We start from the raw sequence: 23,169 nt of genomic DNA, 5'->3' as shown, positions 1-23,169 counted from the left end.
ATGTCAATCTTTTTAGACTAAAAATATGTACTCTATAAATCCAATATAAAAACTTTACATGGCTTTTAAAAAACTACAAGCTATTATTTTTACCCCAGTTCCACAAAAGAAGCCTTCAGGCTATCAAGAGGTGCATGAGATAATGAAAGCAGGGTCATTACATCTTCCAGGAACCCAACTAACAGCTTTCGGTCTTCTTCCTGCAGAGGGAAAGACTGAGGATGAATTCCCAAGCAATCAAGTACAATTAAAACCGTAATTTCCTATCCATCATTAGAAAATTTACCAAAGAAGGGGAAAATATCCTACTTGGGAAGCATTTTAATTAAAGGTATTTATTAAGTATATCTACAATCACAATGATATGAGGACAAAGACCACCTTAATTCCTAGATTTAGACCTGTGTGGTCCAATATAGTAGCCATGTACCACATGTGATTATTTATATTTAAATTAAAAATTAAGTAAAATAAAAGATTCAGTTTCTTAGTTGCACTAGCTACAATTCAAATGCTTGATGGCTACCTGTGGCTGGCTAGCAGCTACCTTATTGGACAGCTCAGATATAGACTACTTCCATCATTGCAGAAAGTTTTATTAGTCTGAGTTTAGAACATAAAAAGGTATATTCTCTCATTAAAATTTATTTTACCAATTTTAGTTCCCATTAATTTTAGCTCTAAATATTTAAATACAAAATACTAAACAGTTATCCCCCTAACAGTAGAAATTGATTTGCAAGAAATTATTATAGTTGCAACATCTTATGGTGAGAAACTGCATACTTGCTGAAATATAGACAACTGTGTTCTTACAAGAAACAGCTATACCTTGATTAAAAAATAATCTCTATTTTTGACTCTTTCTTTAATGAATCATTATTTTAATAACCAGAAAATATTTTTCTTTTTTCTTATATATCACTGTATTAAAGAAATATGTTTTAAAAAAGCAAGTCTGCTAAATTAGGAAAGTTAAAAAATAAAAACATCATATGTTAAACTAACCTGAATCTGAAAGGAAGGGAATCTGACATTTTCTATCAGAAAATATATAATAAATTAGAGTCAATTTTTTGTCATTAGGGATACAAGTTTTTTGTCCTTAGGTCAACAATAAATAGCTTCCATGAGAAAAATTGGATTACCACCTACTGTATTTTTCCTACATAGCCAGACACATTTAGAATGAGTGAAAGAATTGACAAAAGTAATGAGCATGAATAAAGGATGGGTATAATAGTTTTAGATCATGACAGTCTACTCAGTGAGAAGCTCAGACACTGACAAATCAGCATCAGAACATCAAAACAGTAGTCACCCATTTTTAGTTGCCTACTATGTCAAGCAAAGAGGATACAAAAATTTGTTAAACTGAAAATCTGAAAAAACTTAAGTGTGAAATAAAAGCTATAAACTACAATTCTAAATGAGCACGGATTTTTTAAATTTGAAATTTACTACAATCCTATTTTTCATTTTTGAAATCTAAAGAAAAGAAATACTGCTTATGTAATTTGATTCAAAAGTAGTTTTTGTTTACCAAAGCAAACAGAGTAGAGATTTACTCTAACAGAAAATTTTGTTTAGTAAGAAAAATATTAACTGCTGGTATGTGCTTCCTAAAACAAGTAACACTGGCAATCTATGATAGCTACCTCAATTCACATTTTTTACCAAACTAAAAAGTTATCTTTTTTAGATATTTGGACTTCATATAGTGACTCAGAAGACATACCCTTATTCATTTATTCAATAAACCTACTGAGGGCCTACTATGACGCAAACCTTGTATTTGGTACTTGATTATGCTTTAAAATACTATTTGTCGTCAAAATCAACATACAAACTTGCAAGGGTTAAACAAGAGAGAGAAAAATATTGAGATCACACTTATTACTGTGCTGGAACAGTTTCCAAAATTAAAGAGAGAGGAGAATGCATACTATTTATTGTGCCTGGCACGTGCTCAGACTTAATCTCCATGAATTTAAGAACAAGAGAGACCACGTTAGGAGGTGGTCTAAGAACTAGCATAGAAAAGTTGAAAAGAATACTTGCTACTTTAACAGGGTTGGGGCTTCTACTGCAAGGTATTGTGTGATACTGCAGAACTACATTTTAATATTGTAAGATGGTTCAAACTCGCTTTGTCAGAAGAGTGTAATAAATATGAATTGCTGTATTTTGAATTCAAAGGGCAAAATAAATGTCATACAAAAATGAGAGAAAATTCAGGAAAAAGACTTTCCTTTTTGATTCTCACACTCTAACTTCCAAAAATGCTTTTATCCTGAGTCAATATTTTCACTGTACTGGTGGAACTGGCCTCACACTTAAAAATGACTGATATGCCTTAGTACGCATCCTGTTATTAACTTAAACCAATGGTAAGTTGTCTGTTATAATGGTGACCACCAAGGAACCACACCTCCTGATTCACGTCCTTGTTTAGTTCTCTCCTCTTAAATCTGGGTTGGGACTGTACTTGCTTCAACCAACAGAATATAGTAGTAGTGATGTGCTAATTCTAGGTGTAAGCCTTAATTTAGCAGATTCTGCTTTTGCCCTTTTGGGAGTCCTGAGTCACCCATGCAATAAGTCTGGCCCTGCTGTCCCAGGGGCCCCGTGAAGAGAAAGAGGCCCTAAGATTACATGGAGGCTGATCAGCCATCCTAACTGACCCCTGACAACCAACCAGTTGAATGCAGTAGCATGAGTGACCGCCAGCAGGACAGCAGAAGAGACACCTAGCTGAGCAAAGCCCACGATCAAATAAGTGGGTTAGAATAAGCCATTATGTTTTGGGATAACTTATTATGCAGTAATAGTTAAGAAAAATAAAGAATGATTTAAAAAGCACTTTTCTAAAAATGATGCAAGTATAGTATTCTACAGCATTTTGGTGTTCACTTCACCTAACACATGTGCTTTCTTTGTTGTTTATGAAAAATTCTCATGAAACACAAGGAAACTGCTAAATAAGTGCAATCTAACGCTTCTAGCCAAGTATCAAGAACTATACCATCTGTAAATTTGTTCATTCACTGGAGATTTTACTGAGACTTATTATTCAAATACAATCTCCACTATAAATAATTAATTGAATAAAATGAATAAATAAACTTTGTTTTCTTTTATGGGTAACATTTTCACTTATACACACATTAAAAAGACATAATGTTAGGTACCTTTCTAAATAGGAAGTACTTCTACATTTTCCAGAAAAGGATTTTTCCCTTACCTGAATATAACATGTAAGAACTCCTGTTGCATAAATGGGGACAGTGGCTTTAGTGAGGACCCCATTTCCTGCTGAGGAATCTAAAATTATTAAAATAATTTTTAAAATTCAAGTATATTTTAAATGTACAGCAAAAAGTCACAATGCAAATTATATTTAAAATTACAACTGCTTACAAGGCTTACAAATAAATATTACTTTGAAAAATAATTTTAATTAAAACATACTTAATGGTTGTTGTAAAAATATAAGTTAATACTTTTTATAGCGCCATTAGCATGAACATTTTTGATAGACGAGAAAAAAGTTTAATAACCAAAATGAGATGCTATACTCATTTCCAGAGTTTTCTTTAAGAGAAGCCCAAGTGCCCACATAAGCAGGTCTTCATACATTTGGATGCTTTCAATTTGTAGTGTTCAATGAAACGTAAAAGCACTCAGCTTAAAGGAGGCATCTAGATATATATTATTTAATCTGCTTCAGGATATGAGATACTGCCTAGTTCCAGAGTCCCTCCTGCATCTTCTCCAGCGGTTCTCAGCCAGACAGAAGCCTGGCTACATTCACGTAGGAGAGAGGAGTCAGGCTAAGTAAAGCAGGAGGAGAGGGAGAAGCATCCAACCACAGACGAATGCCCTGTGGCTACTGGAAAGTGAGATTTTTTTTATGTAACACCTGCAGTTGATTTCAAAAGAAAGATTCCAGAGATGATATGACAGTTACTACTTATAGCACCAACAGCTCTTGCTTACTGACCTTTAGGCACTGTTTTAAATGCTTTATATTTGCCTTTATGTACTAAAAATACTTTTATTACTTTTTCCCCAATTTTTATATGGTTTAAATTCTCTTCAGAAAGAAACTGAGTTGAAAAGGTGTTTTCCTAATATAAAAAAAAAAATGACAACAGCTAACACAACAATGGCTGTCTGGTATACCTATTTTTTTTTTTTTTGTCTGATTGGCAAAAAATATAGTTTTTATCGTGCCACAGAATTTTAGTAATTAGTTTATGTGTGCCATAAGATGAAAAGGTTGAAGCCCTGACTGGTATTGCCCAGTTAGTAGAGTGTCATCCCATGTAGGGCATAAGTCTAGGTTGCAGGCTCAAAGCCCAGTAGGGGCGTGCAGGAGGCAGCCAATCCTGTTTTTTCTCTCATTGATGTTTCTCTCTCTCTTCTTCTCCCTTCCTCTCTAAAATCAATAAAAACATATTTTTTAAAAAAGGTTGAAAATTGCCCGGCTGGGTGTGGCTAAGTGGTTGAGCATTGACCTAGGATCCAGCAGACCATGGTTCGATTCCCAGTCAGAGCACATGCCCAGGTTGCAGGCTTGATCCGTGCAGCAGGCAGCTGATGAAAGACTCTCATCATTGATGTTTCTATCTCTCTCTCTCTCCCTCTCCCTTCCTCTCTCTGAAATCAATAAAGATATATTAAAAAAAAATGTTGAAAATTGCTAATCTATACATTTTCCACAATTTATTTCTAAAAACTAGAAAAATACATAGTTTGTGTGTAAGATCCACACACAAACAAATTCTTAGGCCAACAGTGGTATAATGAGACTTCTTAAGACAGATGAGTAAAAACTCTCAACAGAGGGGCTGGACCTGCCCATTTAAGCCCACAGTTTCTTTAAAATGTCAGATTAATCTCACTAGCATCTCATGAGGAGGATATTAAATGTGACACAGTTGTAAAAGCAAGAACTCCACAGTATAAATTTGCCTTTTCAATTGTACTTGCTAGTTCATTTATACAATTTGCATATAATAAATATAGTATTTTTCCTGAATAAAGAAATTCAATTGTTTTTAAAAGTAGTAATAAACTTACCAATGTTTTCTTCAGATAGTCTTAGAATCTCCTGGAACTGTGGTTTTACCTAAGCAACCCAAAGAAAAGATCCAAAAAAGTGTCAGGTTCATGGACCAATCAATGAGTAAATAAATAAAATGTTTACTATTACTATGTATTTATTTATTTTGCTTTATAGACCATTGATTCAAGTGTTCAGAAATGTAATAATTTTTGAGAGGCTTAGGGTAAAAGAAGAGTCGAGTTACTAAAAATAATACTTTTTAAGAGACAAAATATTGCCCGGCCGGGTGTGGTTCAGCGGTTAAGCATCGACCTAGGATCCAGGCGATCAGGGTTCAATTCCTGGTCAGGGCACATGCCCGGGTTGCGGGCTGCAGCCCATCAATGACTCTCTCATCACTGATGTTTCTAGCTCTCTCTCTCCCTCTCCTTTCCTTTCTCTGAAATCAATAAAGATATATTTTTTAAAAAGAAAAGAGACAAAATATTTGAAAAATCAATTCAGGTCAGTATTTTCTGAAGAACCTTTGGTTTTCTTCACTAAATTAATTTCCAAGATGATTTTAAATGCTTGAAATTATTACCTCCTAAAACTGAACCTGATGATAGAAAGGCTATTTACGTAGATATTATATGATCAGAATTATTGACAAAAAATTTGTTGTATTTAAAAGGAATGAAAAGAAAATTGCATTCATTCAGGGTATGCAACAGGTAACATATTCATCATGTGATATCCATCTGTTCAGATTAGTCTTTTATTTTAAATTCCTTAAAATTTAAATATAAGCATCAACTAATGAATTTCACTTAAATATTTTAAGTTAGGGCTAATAATGTTTGCTTCAATATTTTATGATTAACATCAGAGACTTCAGTTTTCAGGCCACTGAAGTCAGCTTCTTACTGGTAAGTGCTAAAGTGGACTCCTACTTGCTTCTGTGTTAAAAAAAAAAAAAAAAAAAGAGGTAGTTACTTCTTTTGGAGATGCCAATTTTTGTCACTATTGATAACAGTAAAATCAAATTATATTTGTTTAATAATAAGATGTTAGTGAAAAATGTAAAATGATCTGTTTCTTTGATGGTAACATCAAGGTCTGGTCTTCCCCTCTTATTTGGGAGGTCAAGTGTATTAATTTACATATTTAGGTTAAACTGAGGCAAAGACCACTGTTTAAAGACTAATCTACAGAATCATACTTAGAGAACAAAAAGATACTGAAGCAATTTCTTCATTTCCCACATGAAAAGATTAAGCCCAGATAAATTATTAGAGGTCACAAACATAACAGGGCCATAGCCCATTTTCTGAATTTTGTCTAGTCCACTATACCAAACTGTTTTTACTTTAGATGTTTCAAAAACTACAGATTTAACAGGAAAGAATTGCACAAAATTCTTACCTTTTAAATGTCTTGATTAACATCTGATTATAACAACTACATATTTTTATGTTTTTATTAGGTCTCTAAACAACTTGCTTAACAATATGCCATGAAGACAGATTAAAGAAGAAATTGGGATCTAAGGACATTGAAGTTTTAATACCTAAAACTACAAAATAACCTGGATATGAAAATGTGACAAATGATACTTTTGCTAATGACTGAAAAAGCAGCATTTATCTCATGTTTCCTCGAAGAGCTGGTATCCTCGAAGCAAGCCTTCTGTATAAGCTGCTTTGGTTCCACAGTCTCCTGACGTTTGTACTGAGCAAAAAACTACTTCCTGAATCTGTGGTAGACAATAAAGTACCAGAAGCACATTCAAAGGAGTGCAGTTGATGTCCCCTAGCTGATACTTTCTATGCTGAAACAGTGAGTAGACCTTATATCCAAATCTGGATACAAACTAAGTTTAGGCTATATCATCTTCTGAAAAATCATATATAAAGATAAGAATATTACTGGCTAGAATTTTCTTTTACTATCAGTTTTCTAAGATATTAAAAGATAATTAAAGAAAGGGTTCATGCTCTTATTTACTGCTATAGCATTAATTAACACATTACATTTTTATGGATCTTGCATATAAGAAAACATGGAATACAAGGTTTTACCTTAGTGTTTGTAAAAATTTTGCCAAATGTCCGACAAAGGCGCCAGAAAAATCTGGAGAATTCATGGACACAGGCAGATGAAGTAACATTAATTTTGCCAACTATTTCTATAAGTTGTGGCAACCTGAATATGAAAGGAAAGAAAAATAGGAAGGGGACACATATAAATTACTGTTTCCTTGCCAATTTCTGAAACAATGCAAATCTAACAACCTCTCTGATTTTGCTTTTCATAGACAGTAAAATTGGAAAGCAAAGGAGTTGTCTGAGACCCTATGAAAAGGTCTGAAGTTTATGTTCTACTCTAAAAACTTTTTAAAATAAATTTTTACTGCTTGCCATAAAATATATGGAACTTTAATGGCAGAATTATGAGTACAGAGTTAATGAGTCTCAAATTAATGAATTTTGATGCATCACACTAGAGCTTGGCTACGATGGCATTCATTTTAGCCTCAAAAATGAGAAGTCTGGATATAGTTTAAAATCTATCATCATTAATCAAGCAGGCAGCAGAAAGATTCTTTTGACATAACACAGCAGCACCATCTTCACAGATAAATCACTATGCACCCAGTGGTGTAAACTGCCTCTCTTAAACAAGTTTACCAGAGACGATGCCAAGTTAGGTTTTCCTGTTTTTCCTATTTTGTTATATTTTTCCCCCAGGGCTGGGCTAAGCATAGTGAGCTATCTTCCATTCCACTGACTGAGGTGAGCCAAATGATCATGGAGGTGGAAACTTACAATTGATTGACAACCCACAGTAAACTCTCCCAGCCTGTTGTACCCTCGTGTTCCAGCTGGTAATCATAAAGCTGCAGTAGCACTGCCAATTGCTCACGACTTCCAATAATAGTAGACACATCTTGAAGGGGTGACATAGGCCTGGGGAACCTTGTCACTATAAATAAGAAAGGCAAAATATGTTATATGCAAAACGGCAGTTTTCCATGTTAGCTATTTTGTCAAGAGGAAAAAAGTTCTGCCTCCTAATCCTTATTTAGCTTATTATAAACTTTAAATATAATACTGAGATAAATAAATCAATTCATTTTTAGACAAAACTGAAATAAACTTTTGTCACAGTTAAAAGTCTCAAAAATTAAAAAGATTTTATGAGACTAAATAGTTATAAACAAATACTGTAATGAATTAGTTTGCTAATGAAGAATAAAATTTCATTTAGGTTAAATTAAAATTGGCCAGAGATAAGACCTTAGCTAATTATGGATTTAAATTTGGTTTAAAAAAATAGAAATACTTCTAATTCCACAAGATTGTTTATGTCAATGAAATAGTAAATACATTAAAATCTTTCCTTTGGGGAGTAATAAGTTAATAGGTTAATAATAGGGGGGAAATTTTTTAATACCAGAGATAATGATATAAAATACATTAAAGCTTGAGCTGAAGAGACTTCTTAAGTATTTAATCTCTAATAGTAAATGCTTTACTTAAAAAAAATTTCATACTTGATAAAGTTATATTAATATAAAGTACTAAAACCAGTAACCAGTAAGATAAGGCATACTGAACTATAAATATTGTAACTAGAGTCTCATGTAGATACTTTTAAAATTATGTAAATAAAACATGAATATATACTAATATAAAAGTTCAAACTTAAGATCCTATAGATCATAATTAGACCCCCAGCTATTAAGGAAACACTTCTTGGAAGGTTGGTTACTAACTAACATGCCAACAGCTCATTAACTGTTGGTCAGAAATTTCTAATGGCCCAATAACTTCTGCAAAGAGGCTAGCACCCTACAAAGACACAAATAACTATGCAGCATTTGTCAAAACCTATCAACGGTTAATGATAATTATTAACATTAAGAAAACATGAAATACACTTAATTTTTAGATGCTCAAAGGCATTATTAAGATGTTATTGTCTGCCTATGCTATTCAAGGATTTAAACAATACATTAAGTACAGGTAAAGGTTATCCCTTGCTAGCTGAACTCTCCCATTTGCTTTCGTAATACACAAACAAACAAATAAATAACTTGGGTAACATGGTATCCCTCACTATCTGAGGTTTCTGCTTTAATTCTTATGACCTCAACCCAGGAATCTATTAGATTTGGATGGTGAAGAATATTTGTACTTCATATTTCTATATCATGTCAAAGCATATCTGACATAATTTCAAACTACTGGTTACAATCTGCTATACGATGATGGAATTAATGTTATTCCTTCAAAAACAGTGCCAAATTATTGGAAAATAATGGAATGGTGAAAAGTAAAATAGATATGCCAAGATTTACTACAGGGAGAAAGATAAAGAGGAAATTAGAAAGACAGGAAAGTCCCTAAGCAAATGAACTGACTTACTGAGTGAGAGGGCAGAGCCTGGAAAGGCCAGCTGCGAGAACTTTATGAAGACTTATAATCTACTCTACCCATTCTCAACTTTCCAAGTAAAGCTCACATTCACACAGATGACACCATTTTTACGATGTGTTTTGTGTATCCTTGTACACTCTGCTGCCTATTCCTAACTAAGATGATAGGCAACCCAGAGCTTTTTTTTTTTTATATGAAAAGTTCAATTCTAAAAACAATGTCTGCTGATGTTCTCGATGTTTTAATTCTTTAGTCTATCAGAGGCAGTAAGAATCATGGATAATTTCAACAAATCTGAAAAAGGTGCAAAGGGATCTCATACAAAATAATAGCTTGTCTATAAGCATTTATTCTGGGGGCTGGGTGCGCAGTGGGGCCACCAAGTGCCATGGATCAAAGGTCACTTACTGGTTAGCTGGATACAGATAAGAAAATACTGACTTTTGCTTTCAATTTCACATATTTCTGAAAATAAGTCATATTCCTTCTTTGGGGGGAAAAAGAGAATTCTGCCACATATGCTTACACTCTTTTCAAGGACATAGCAGGAAAGAGTAACACATGTATCCTTCCCTAAAAATGATGGAACAGCTGGGGAAGAAAAAAGCTAAAGAAAGTGGAAATGAAAGGCCTCATAAATTGGGACTAGTAAGTATTAAGTGGATCTCGGTATTGATTCAGCTCTATTAATGAAAGAAAAAACTTATTAATGAAAGAAAAAACTTATTTCAGCCACTGGAAAAAAATGGTTATAAAAAGACTAGAGATTAAGAATGGAAAGAAAGTATAAAATTATAAAATAATACCATGAAGTTTATCCATAAAAGATGAAGGCATATAGTTTATCTTAGGTCTACAACCACAAAATTCCACACATACATACAATACATTTTCGTAATTATGCTGTCATACGAAGTGATTTTTAAATTTTAATCAGAAACAATTCTTTGGGAAGCAAAGCTGCTAATGCTCAGCATCTTCCTTCCACGATTTCAGTTCAGTACCTTCTATCTGTGGCACTTCACCATGAAGCTTGGCTTTGCTGGAGAAAGGGGCATTTTGCAGCACAAATGCAAAGAGGGATGGGATCAAGGACTGCAAGGCAGAAAGATACATGTGGAGCTTATGTTCATCCAGCCCATGTTCTCCTTCCTGAAACATAAGGAGGTGGGAAGCTCATTTTAGTCTTTGGAAATTATGTATTTATGATGCTCTTCCTTTCTGTGGCAAATAATAAAACCTTTAAGGACCTGTATGTTAGACTCCTAGCATAACACCTAATGAAGATTTCCACGAATCTTAATTTCTCTGAGTATGTGAAAGTATGAAGCATTAAGGTAATAGAATAGAATCTTTTACAAGGAAAACTTTAGGGTAAACATCAATCATCTCCACTTGTATGGAACTTCTTTTAGTTTTTGTTTCTCTTTTAAGAGGGTCTTATTTTTTGAAATTTTTAAAGTCAGGATAAAGAAATTAAAGTGCGCCACTGGAATAATTTTCAATGCTCAATCGCTAAACCAGCAGCAGTGCTTGCTACCTTCCCTCTCCTACTTCCTGTATAGATCTGGTGACATCTGTATTTGATGGCATTGAAAGCACTTTAAAACAATTGAATGCATAGATAAAATGTAGAAGAAATTTCAAAAGGAAACAAAAGAGATAACAGAAAGAAAAAAAGAGTAAGGAGGTTCAGTATATAACATTTAACCAAATATTACAGTAAAAATAGAATCATTAGAGATGAAAGCATTTACTGCTGTTCAAATCCACTTGAGATGTCATTACTATATTATAAAATAACAACTCTGTCAGATACATGAGTTATTTATTACCAAGTTCTAAATTAATTTCTTCAAGAAAGAACTACTGTCTATGCTGAATAGTGCAGATATGTTTAGTAGCAATGTGGAATTAGCCATGTTATGAACTGGAAAAAGAAAATCCAGGTATGGATAACCCTCAGAAAAAAATGCAAACATTTTTTAAAAAGTAATTTAAAAAGTTCCCTAGGTTTCATAAAAAGGCATCTTTCACTCTAGTTGTCTATTTATAGTTTTGCTTTAATACTCATTCAGAAATTTATAGAAAAAACAGTTTAATTTTTTAATTATATATGTACACACACACACACACACATCTACCTACAGAGCAGTTACAATGACTTATGTAAGAGCCTTTAAAATTGGGGGATAAAAAGGGCAAGAGTTCAGAGACTGATATCATATTCTGGTTCCGTCATTTGACAGCCGTGGGACCCAAGTTACCTAGCTTCCACACAAAATCAAAAATACAATTCAAAGGGTTATAGGAGTGAACTAATATATTGTATATAGAAAGTATCTACCTTAATGGCATATAATAGGCATTAAAGAAATGTTAGTTTTTCTTCTAGACTCCAAAATAAACTTTTAGTACAAAACTTAGATCAAACAGTTTTGATTCTTCAGTTTTTTAATTCTTCTACTTGGGAAGAATGAAAAGTTCATTTTAAAAGGTGAGGAAATAAACAACTGCAGTGAAATAAACACAGTTAAAGCACTTTGCCATCATGTGAAGAAGAAAGCTTCAGAGACTCATATTTTAGTTACCTCTGCATTTGGGGACTGGAGTTGATACTATAATATTTAATTCTTCAGAAAAGGCTGGGAAGAGCTAGCTTTCTGAATGACGTATTAGCAAACTCAGATCATGCCCTTTCTCCTCCAGCTTCAGCAAAGCAGAATTTCCTCAAATCTCTCCTGGCTCCAGTCCAACAGAATCTTTAACTGGTAATTTATTAGAATGTTTAATTAAGTCGTACTTTCTGTCTTTTCTCCCCAATATTCTGTTAAGATGCTTTAGAACACACCTTTTACATTTCTTTAAACTATACAAACAAAGGAAACATTTACCCTGAGAAGTTTTTCAATCTTGCTCAGCAATGTAGGTATAAGATGAGACTGTAAATTTCCAAGTTCTGTAGTCCAGGCAGCATAAGCTGGTAAAAATACTTGATGTGTTGCATTAACTACTCTTTCTGAGGGATCACCCAAGGCTGACAGCAACAATTCAAAACCCTGCCAAAACAACAACAAAACCAAAAGAACAGGCAAAATGTAGATATTTTAAAAAGAATAAGCTTTAAAAAAACTCAATAAAAGGTAATAAATACACACTGCAAATACACACTGCAACACATTTAGAAAACATTTTAAGAAAGAAAGCCACCTATAACCCTACCCTTCCCATTTCCTTTAAAGAAAATGTCATGTATAAGCTGATGAGGAAACAAAGGAGAGCAGTGGTAAACATGCATGCTTGTTGCCAGTTTCCTGTATAAACGAATCATAGCATTCTTTCTTCTGAAATGCAGAACTGAAACCAGGCAGCCAACCGACTGGTTAAAGTTGAGATAACTGCCACCCCTACTATAGATTATAGGATATATGAATCAGATTTGGAATGCTATCTGGAATTTTAAAATGAAGTAAATGGGGTTCAATCTGAAAAACACACCTGTTGATATTTGTCTGGATCATCAATATATCCCATAATGATACCGAGGCTTTTGATCACAGCTTCTCTTACCAAATCTGCCTTATCTTCCATTAACATCTGTTGCAACATTGAAAGAACCAAGGAGCTACGAATTTCTTTCTGAAAATAAAAACAAGTTTTTGCTATTTATTTACACCAGCAGCAGAAAAATAAAGAAAATGACAGATATCTACATATTCAAAATGCAGATGAAATATACATTAACATTTTCCTATGCTTGCTTCAAGCCTTCATTTTTCAAAGATATAGAACATTTCGAGTAGAGCTAAAGTATCACTCTCCTCCACCCTCCCCCACCTCCTTCTAGCCTCCCTCTCTAAAGGTAATAACAGCTATCCTGAATTTGGGATTAATCAGCTCTTACAGCGCATAGTATAGCAGGCACTTTTGGCAAATCACCAAAGTCAACACTCTGCTATAAATGGACAATGAGTCTTCTATCTCTACCTGTTCAACTTGGAGTAAAACATTGAGAGTTGTAACAGGAGGGGTGACAAAAATCACTCTGGCAATCAAAGCATTTGCCTGGGGTAGAAGTGTGGAAATATCATAAAACCCTAGTGTTCCTATTTTTTGAAAAACTGAGAAAAAAATTCAAACGGGATGGTAAAATATGAGAGCGAACTTGAAAAGTACTTTAACAAGAACTGCATTGCTATTTTCAGATGCTACTATTTAACAATGTCAACCACTGTTGTGTTTTCATTTCATACAATTTTTTCCACAGTTAAAGAATGTTAATAACTTAGCCTAATTAATGGCTGAGGCTAGAATAGAGTTATCATTATACAAAATCTTGCCCTTTCTTCCCTTCTTTGTACCATTATTGTAATTTGATTAATTTATAACAATTATTTAAACCTAAACTTGTTTGGGTCCTTTTTACATATAATGGTTAGAATCAAATAAAAATAAAAACAGAAGATGTGACCAACCATTTTCATAAATTTACAGTGTGATCTGGTATGCAGAGCAAGGTCTGACATTTTTAAATGACCTAGTTTTTGACTTTTTAGAAACAAAAATATATGTAATTTTAGCAAATTTTAGTCACATTTAGGTTGGTGAATATGCCTTCAGGTACAGCCTTGTTTATCCTTTAGGCTAAAAATTGCCTCTCCCCCCCCCCCCCCCCCCCCCGCCTTAAAGTATCTTAATTTTAAGATACTTTAAACATTAGTCTAAATATTGGTTTAAAAATTAGTTTCTTATTTGGTATCAGCATGGGTAACAGGACAGAGGTACATAAACTTCAGCTGCGTGTGCTTCACATTGATCTGGGCTGAGGTCAACTGTGGCAGTTAGTTTCAGGATGCCACAGGGAACCCACAGGACAAGTCAGGAGTATTTCTGACCACAATGAGATTTCACATTACCAGTTACAGCGAGAAGACGAGGTAAGCGGAAATCCATGGAGGAAACATTACATTTATTATCAATACTGCTTAGCATTCTAGTACTAGGAGCAGTGTGGAATAGCTTACTTATCCTTTGTGAGCATGTGATGCTAATCTTTATCTTGAAACAATAAATAATAGGATGCTCAAACTCACTCATATATCTATCTATCTACATGATTTATCTCAATAATATACCAGTTTTTTCCTATAAGACAGAAAAACATGAAAAAATTTTCATCATGCCAGTTCCTGGCAAAGACTTGGGAAAATAAGAACTCCAAGGTACTGTTGATAGGAGTATAAATCTATGCTATCTTGGTTAAGGCAATTTAACACTGTCAGAATAAAAAATGCAAATGCTCAAAGAAGCAAGGTGCAGAGGTATTAACAGTATGAGAAATTTTTAAAATGCACAGATACACAAACAAGAACCTACAAAGAGAGTTTACTGTTGAGGGTGTAGAACACAGTATATCATGTAATTAATCTGGGGTAAGGAAATTTTAAATAGTATAAAAATGCAAACTGGAATAAGCATACATTTTTATTTTCTGTAAGTAATAATTAGAAAGTATTAACACTAGGTAGATATCTTTGGAGAAAATGACTAGAAACCAGAGGGGGGAGTCTTTGATTTTCATTTTATTCTTTTCTGTACTGTACAAAAACTTACATTTAACAAATTGAAAAAAATATTGTTACTGGGAGTGAGACTATGGACTATTCTTTTTCTTTATATTTTTCTGAATGAAAAAAATCATAATAAATTTTACCATTTAAAAAACAACTGTTTTCCACTGTGTAATGGAATACTATGCAGCTGTAAAAAAGAAGGATCTATTACCATTGAGACAGCATGGAGGCACCTGGAGATGACTATTGCTAAGCAAAACAAGCCAGTTAGAGAAAGACAAGTATCACATGACCTCTTATATGTAGAATCTAATGAACAAAATAAACATGAATAAAATAAGACCAGGGGCATAGAAACATGGACAGACTGACGAATCTCAGAGGGAAGGAGGGGTGGGGGTGGAGGTGGGAAGAGATTAACCAAAGAACTTAGATGCTTATATGCATTGCTCATGACAATAGGGTGGTAAAGGCCTGGGGCAGGGTAGGAATCGGGTGGTGGGGGAAAAGGGGGAAAAGGAGGGGACACCTGTAATACTTTCAACAATAAAGATAAAAACTAAATAAATAAATAAATGTCCATCATCTGATGAATAGATAAGCAAATGTGCTATATCCATATAATGAAATGTTATTCAGTCTTCAAAAGTAATGGAACACTGACATACATGCTACTGCATGGATGAACCTTGAAAACATTATGCTGAGTGAAAGAAGGCGGTCAAAAAGAGAACATACTATATGATCTCATTTATACAAAATGTCTAGAATAGAAAAATCCCTAGAGACAGAAAGGAGATTAGTGGCTTGCAAGGGCAAAGGTGGAAGGGGGAATGGGTCTAGGGTCCCCTTGTATGGTAATGAAGAATGTTTTGAAACTAGAAGTGACGGCTGCACAACATGTTAATGTACTAAACGTCACTGAATGGGACACTTTAAGTGGTTATTTTAACGTTAATGTGAAGGTCACCTCAATAAAAAGAATAAGATTAGGGAAAAACAAACAATTGTTTGACCAGTGGTTTCTCCCTCTTCACTAAAGAATTTGAGGTTAACAGAAGTAACATAAACAGCTCATCATTGTTGTGTAATTCCATTTTTGTACTCTTTTAAAAGAATTTTACAAAAATGGCCCTTTAAGGCAGGGGTCAGCAAACTTTCTGTAAAGGACCAGATGTATATACTCTTTGCTTTGGGTAGCACAAGGTCCCTACTGCAACAACTTAACCCTGCTGTCGTAGTGAAAGCAGACAATCCATGAACAAGTGGGCATGGCTGTGTTCCAGGAAAACTATTTATGAAAACAGGCTGTGGACTAGGTTTGGTGTCCTGGCTGCAGTTTGTTAAGCTCTGCTTTAAACTACAGTTGTTTAAATAAAAGTAAAATAACTGTGATGTTGCCTCATCCTTTCACTCCTTCTAAGCCCTAGACCTACGGGAAGATACCTAAAAGGGCACAGCAGTGGTTCTCATTCACTGTGGTGGCAAGATTCTCTGAGTCATTTAAAAATCAATGAGCACATCAAACAGATTTGAGTGGGTAATATCTATTGATATTTATCAGATTAGAAATTAAAACTAAGAAATTTTAAAATGTATCAATTTATTTAAAAATAACAAACTCATTAGGCTGATATGAATAATATTTTAATGAAAATAACTTTATAAGACAAAAAAATTGAGAATAATGGTGGTGCGCTTTACATTTTGTTACAAAATCTCTTTTATATCTGACTGAAAAGAAGATATATAGAGTTTCTTATCTGTTCTGCAGTCAATGGTTGTGATATGTTGTTTTGATTGAAGTATTTTTAAAAATATGGCCTTACAAAGACATATAATTGAAAAAGGGAGGAGTATTTTAATAGTTTTTCTGACAAGAACAGATCTTTTACTTTGATTCTGCACTCAAATTGGACTTGTGGTAGTTCCTTAAATGTTACTTGCAATGTGGAGTCTGAAACCATGATATAGTTCATTGCTAATAAGCTCTTTAAATTCTGACACATTAAATTCCATTGGTCTATCTTGAACTTTGCCTCTAATTTTTACCCATGCATGATTTTGAGTATTGTCCATTGGTCATTTGAGAAACATTGGACAACAGAGTTATGTAGATGTTCTTCAATACTGAAACATTTATTATAATCTAAAAAAAAAAATCACATTTGTGAGTATCACCACTGATCTCAGAAAAGTGTTTACATACTTAGAAACTGTCAAGCTCATGGTGGCAGATGGAAGTTTTCCAAAATTCTTGTTCTCACTTAAAAGTTCCAATTTTATCACTGGCAATAAATGCTGTCTACTTGTTTTCCTTGAAGTGACAGGTTCATTTCATTCATTTTAATGAAACTGCCTGCCAAATACCAAAGGCTAAATAACCAGAGCTTGCTTGTCAATCAGTGGTCTGTCAAGTAAAATCAGTATCCCATGAAAAAACACAGCTAGTTCAGCTCACAACTCAACCTACTTGGAGTGCTTTTCATAAACTTTGGTATGCGGCAAAAAGGTTCATTATCAGGATTTTCCATTTTATCCCAAAGAATACGAAAAACAGGCATACACAAGAATAAAGATTTAGTAGAATTTAATAATTTAACCGATTCATCAAATTTTTTTCTAAGTGAAATTGGCTTTTTCTGCAAGTGCATGGTGGTGAGGAATACAATCATTATCAGTATATTTGGTTGTCACTGCCTTACTTAGTGTTAACTGCAGTGGCTTTATTTCCCGTTACAACTTTTGCACCAACAGTGTAAACAGTGTTAACAGTGTTAACATAGAGAACAAGACAAAAAATGTTTTGATATTCTTATGAAAACAATTTTAACTTGATGGATCACTTTGAAAGAATGTCAAGGGACCCCTCAGGGTCCTCAGGCCACACTTTGAGAACTGCTGATACAATTGAATATATTTACACTCACGCAAAATCAATGGTTACTGTGTCTATCTGTCTGCAATGCCATATGGTATCAATGTAACCCTTTTCTTTTTGACTCATTTTTTTCTTTTATTAGGACATCATGCCTGAGGAGAATATGGGTTAAACTGTATAAGACACCTGAAAAAAGGTTTCTCTATTATTAAAAGGGAAAAAAGTTTTTAAGAAAAATGACAATGCTTACAGGAAGGTAAGGTGCCAAGGCTCCACAGGATTCCGCCACAAGCAGTCGTCTTTCTGGGTATTTGTGATTAATCTAGAGTGAAACATAAAAAGGAGCATGAACAATATACTCTCCCCTCCCAGAGAACACTATTCTTCACATGTCCTAATAAGAACGCAATAAAGCTGCTTTCTCTTCCACCTCTGGGAAGCCCTGTGTGCGCCTGGGTCAGGAATGAGGGCCTGGGAGAGCCCAGGAAGCGAGGCCACGGGGCTGCCCGCTACAGAGAAAAGGGTAAGGGAAGGCGAAAGCCTAGCGAGGTGTCCACTGTGGCTCGCCGGAGGCTAGGCCTTCCTTGAGGTGGGGACAGCTTTCTCCTTCCTGGAAGCATTAGCTTCTCTCCACATTTGGAAACCCAGCTTCTGAATATTATACATATGGTTGATAACGTATGCCAGGAACAACTCAGCCCTCTTTTTTACCTAAAGGATTAGGAAGTAAGCTAACCAATGATTTAACCAGAGACCCCTGACTAGTGATCAGGTTTTGTTTTTAAAGCAAGCAGACTTCAATCCATTTATGTTTGCATGTGCACGTGAAGGGGTTCTGCTATTGTGATGACTGCACTGAACTGCAACAAAAAATAACAAAACAATAAAAGACACATACTGGGTTTTGTTCCCATATGTCTTCTTCATAGAATATAAATTTTTCTTTGACAGGAAAAGAAGTATATCTGTTCTCAGATTCCCATATGAAAAGGTGACATAATTCATTAATGTATTAGATGCCTAAAATTAAGAAAAGCAATTATATAGCAATCTATTGGGCAACAAACTGGAGGTATGCGGCTAAATAGATCCCCAATATCCATGTTTATTAGGTTACAGGAGAGGTGGTGGTAGAGATATTTATAATTCACATCTTTGAATTAAATTCAGAAACAGTAATCTCCAAGTAGAATGGCTTGGATGTCCAAGTATGCTCTACATAAACTTTCATTTTGCTTTTCTTTAGTCTAGCTTAGAGAGTCTCAAAATTAAATGTACATACAAAAATCAAATATATTTCTATATATTAGCAACAAACAAAAAAAATAAAATTTTAAAAATTCTATTTATAGTAATATGAAAGAGAAAATACTTAGGAATAAATTCAACAAAAAGTACATAAATTATATTCTGAAAACTACAAAGCATTGTGGAAAAAAATTTAAAAGACCTAAGTAAATGGGAAGACATACTAAATTCATGGATTGGAAGGCTTACTATTGTTAGGATGGCAATACTCTCCAAATTGATCTACAAATTTAATGCAATCCTTATGAAAATTCCAGCTGGCTTCTTTGCAGATATTGACAAGGTGATCCTAAAATTCACATGAAAATTCAAGGGACCCAGAATAGCCAAAAACAATCTTCAACTATGAGAGCCAAATTTGAGGGGTTGGGGATTATATTTGGGGTGATGAAATTGTTCTAAGACTGATTGTGGTGATAGTTGTGCAACTCTGTAAATATACTAAAAACCCAAATTGTATACTTTAAATTGGTGAATTATATGGTATATGAATTTTACGTCAATAAAGTTTAAAAAGAAAATGGAAAAAATTATTTAAAACATTAAGTGTACATTTGCATATTTGTACAGAGCTGTGTGTGTTGTTTCCAAGTTAATTTGACTTTCCGTGACTAAAGTCTCACCCTAAGTTAATACGTACCATAATCTATAGATGACATAAAAATTGTTAGAGATAATGATGACTATACATAATGTTCACTTTACATACCAAATCCAGATATGACTCCACTAAATTTTAAAGAAAAAAATACTCAAAGAATTTGGAACAGAATTCTAAAAGGCTATATACTTTAATGATATTCCAGAGACTAACATTTTTTTAAGAATAAGTGAACATACTATTATAAAAGATGACCGTGAAATTTATCTTCATAAGAAATACATCTTTTTAAGATGGAAAAATAAGCTGTTTAATTACCTAAACTTCAAGTCTAGAAAGTCAAGATTCTAGATTCTACAGAGAAATGGAATATTAAAATTCAAAATAAAACCAAAAGTATTGTTCACAGTTAGTTGAATTATAAATACAAAAATCTCCTACATCAAAGGTTTACACTTTATATTGTCTCTATATTTTAATATATAGAAGTATACAATATACACAAGATATTATTTCTGTTACCTACCCACCCACCGACAAACACACACACATACCTCTTGCTCTTCCTTGAACTCATCAGGTACACTCTCGTCTCAGGGCTTTTGTATTTGCAGTATCTCACTTCATTCAGATCCTTGCCTAAACATCACTTCCTCAGAGATTCCTTCTCTGACCACCCTTTCTAAAATAGCATTCCTCATCCCTCCCTGGCCCTTATCCTGCTTTATTTTCTTTATAGCTTATAACATTATAAAAAACCACACTGTGCCATTGATTTGTTTAGTCTCATCTCCCTGCTAAGATGTCTCTGTGTTTCTTTCCCCACTGTATCCCTAGGGACTACAACACTACCCGGCACTGGAACTAGTGTCTTAAGTATTTGCTGGGAGAATGAATACTCCAGAACATCCCAGAGCATTCTTAAGCACTATTAAATAACGGTGCTGGGCTATACAAACAGCAGCCTAATTCATATCCCACAAATTTCCCAATGGCATTTAAGAGGACAATATGAACATTTGTGATAAACTAGAATATAATAGCTAGAGAAAACCCCAATAGTGATTTACCTGTTCCCAGCACTGTGGTAAAAGTTCAGCTTCTACACGCGTTGGTCCAACATGACGTGCAAATGCCACACAACCCGTCAGTATCATTTGCCTGAAAATGATACAAATCAGAATTTTTGATATTGCACCCAAGACAACTGGTAGGTAGCTTCTGACATGGCCCCCGATGGTGTTCATCTCCCGACATCCACGCCCTTGTGTAATTCCATCTCCCTGAGTGTAAACTGTACCTAAGGATTTGCTTTTAGCGAAGGCCAAAGTGATGGATATCACTTCTGAGATTAGGTTACAAAAGTCTGTGACGTCCATCTTGTGGGACTCTCTCTACTGCCTCCTTAGCTGGCATGCTTTGATGAAGTACGCTGCCATTTGGAGGCCTATGTGGCAAAGAACTGAAGGCAGCCTCTAACCAAAGGCCAGTGAGGAACTAAGGCCCAAAAGCCCATGAGAAACCAAATCCTGCCAACGACCAATCATGTGAGTGAGTTCAGAAGCAAATCCTTCCCCAGTTTGGACTTGAGATGACCACAGCTCCAGCCAACACCTTAATTACAGCCTTATAAGAGACTCTGAAGCAGAGGACCCAGATTAGCTGGCCCGCACAAGTTATATTCTAAAATGAGTTTATTGTAAACTATTTTCTTTTGGGGTAATTTTTTTTTACAGAACAATATGTAAATAATGACTACAATAACTTCACTTGAACTTAAAAAGAGTATAACATTTTAAATAAGATTTTTCGCTTCAGAATAAAGTTCCATTTAAAATGACTTTAAATAAAGAATTGTGAGTTTTTTCACTTTTGATTGTCTAAGACTCCAAAACCGTAAAACCTGATGGCAGAAAAAATTATGATTTCAACAGCTGTTTAAAGTATCCAACTTCAAAGAAAGCCAAAATAGAATGTTTAATTCATATTAACTATAAAATCAGCACATTAAGCCAAAGAATTGCTCACTGCTGCTTCTCAAAATACGTCAATTTAACTCAAACTCCAGAATGACACTAAATTTCTATTTAGTTTAGCCAAACTAGCAATAACTCTCAGGTTGAGGAGAAACGACAGAGAACACTTGGACAGCAGTGAGAGAATTGTTGAGCTAGTGCGTCTTCACTGCATACTGCAGTTCCTTCTCACCACAGCCTTGCAACCTGATTCCCCTTTCTGTTTATATCATCGTCTCTGTGCCTATTTCTCAACTTTTCTTTTGCTTTTTATTTCCTTCTATTTTAGGAGGGCGAATTAAGTGAATGAAAGAAAAGTGGAATAAGAAATTCCCAAGCTTTACACACAGAAACTTCAGCTGCCTGCTCCCCAGTGAAAATTTCCTAATACCTGATAATTGTTTTCCCCCCCATTAGTGTCTTAAAATAATGAGGAGGCTTATACATAGGTTGCATAAATGTTTGATATTTATAATAAATAAACTTTGGTAAAATTTAAGCATTTCAAAGACTTGTAAGAAGTATACACTGTATAAGATTTTAAATCCTGAGTGACCATCACTATACTAGAGATGGACAAACTTGTTGAAGTAATGTAAGGCCCATCAAAACAAACTTCTTAGCACAGTTAAGATTCAAAATTCTAAAAATTATTACAGCTTTGAAATACAGCTGAAAATAGAAAAGGTCAGATGGCTTACAGATTATTAACAGCATTAGAAACAGTCTCCTGTGATGGCAAAAATAAATGCTGTTCCTACTTGTGGAAATATAGGACAGAGATTGTTTGCCTAGTTTTTGACAAAGCTAAGGTTGTGGTGTCAATTATAGTTGTTAGCAAAGAACAGGACCAAAGCACCATTATTGAACATAAAATTAAGGTTTTTTTTAGGATCTGATCAAAGAAACCTGAGATTTGTTAAGTAAGGAAAAGTGACAACTGATTATATATCAATTAATTAGTCTATTTTAATAAATAATTGTGTTTCTGTAAGGTGAAAGATTTAACTGTGGACACAAGTGCTTAATTCCTCATGTATCACAACCAAGGTACTTTTGGCCACGAGGGGGCAGCTATTAGCTTTACATGTAGAGTATGAAAATGGGCTACAGGTCTAGAAGCTTCGCCCTTGCAAATCTAAAAATGACAATGTAATAAATGATATTTAATTATTAAGTTACCAAGATAGGGAAGAACATTTTTCAAGGAGAAAATATTAATTTTCCTATACAGCACCATCAAATTGTCCTTAGAAAATTTTCAGTTTGCAGTGAATGAAAATGATATAGTGATTTAAT

At 34.2% G+C, this 23,169-nt stretch overlaps 1 protein-coding gene across 3 annotated transcripts in view; it reads right to left on the bottom strand.

Moving 5' to 3' along the window:
* RELCH (RAB11 binding and LisH domain, coiled-coil and HEAT repeat containing) overlaps positions 1-23,169 on the bottom strand; it is an 89,870-nt gene that overhangs the window by 20,293 nt on the left and 46,408 nt on the right. For all 3 annotated transcript variants that reach the window (XM_016223520.2, XM_016223522.2, XM_016223521.2), the window contains exons 12-21: positions 20,926-21,016; positions 18,197-18,268; positions 12,991-13,131; positions 12,387-12,551; positions 10,497-10,644; positions 7,879-8,035; positions 7,132-7,255; positions 5,086-5,134; positions 3,245-3,324; positions 94-200 (exon numbers count right to left, since the gene is read on the bottom strand). In XM_016223520.2, coding sequence (XP_016079006.2) covers positions 94-200; positions 3,245-3,324; positions 5,086-5,134; positions 7,132-7,255; positions 7,879-8,035; positions 10,497-10,644; positions 12,387-12,551; positions 12,991-13,131; positions 18,197-18,268; positions 20,926-21,016 — 1,134 coding nt within the window. The remainder of the gene's footprint in view (positions 1-93; positions 201-3,244; positions 3,325-5,085; positions 5,135-7,131; positions 7,256-7,878; positions 8,036-10,496; positions 10,645-12,386; positions 12,552-12,990; positions 13,132-18,196; positions 18,269-20,925; positions 21,017-23,169) is intronic.

The sequence above is a fragment of the Miniopterus natalensis genome, chromosome 7 (genome assembly GCF_054644295.1).
Source record: "Miniopterus natalensis isolate mMinNat1 chromosome 7, mMinNat1.hap1, whole genome shotgun sequence".
Classification (NCBI taxonomy): domain Eukaryota; kingdom Metazoa; phylum Chordata; class Mammalia; order Chiroptera; family Miniopteridae; genus Miniopterus; species Miniopterus natalensis.
Note: the sequence above shows the minus strand (reverse complement) of the source record. Positions and strands in the feature narration are given on the sequence as shown.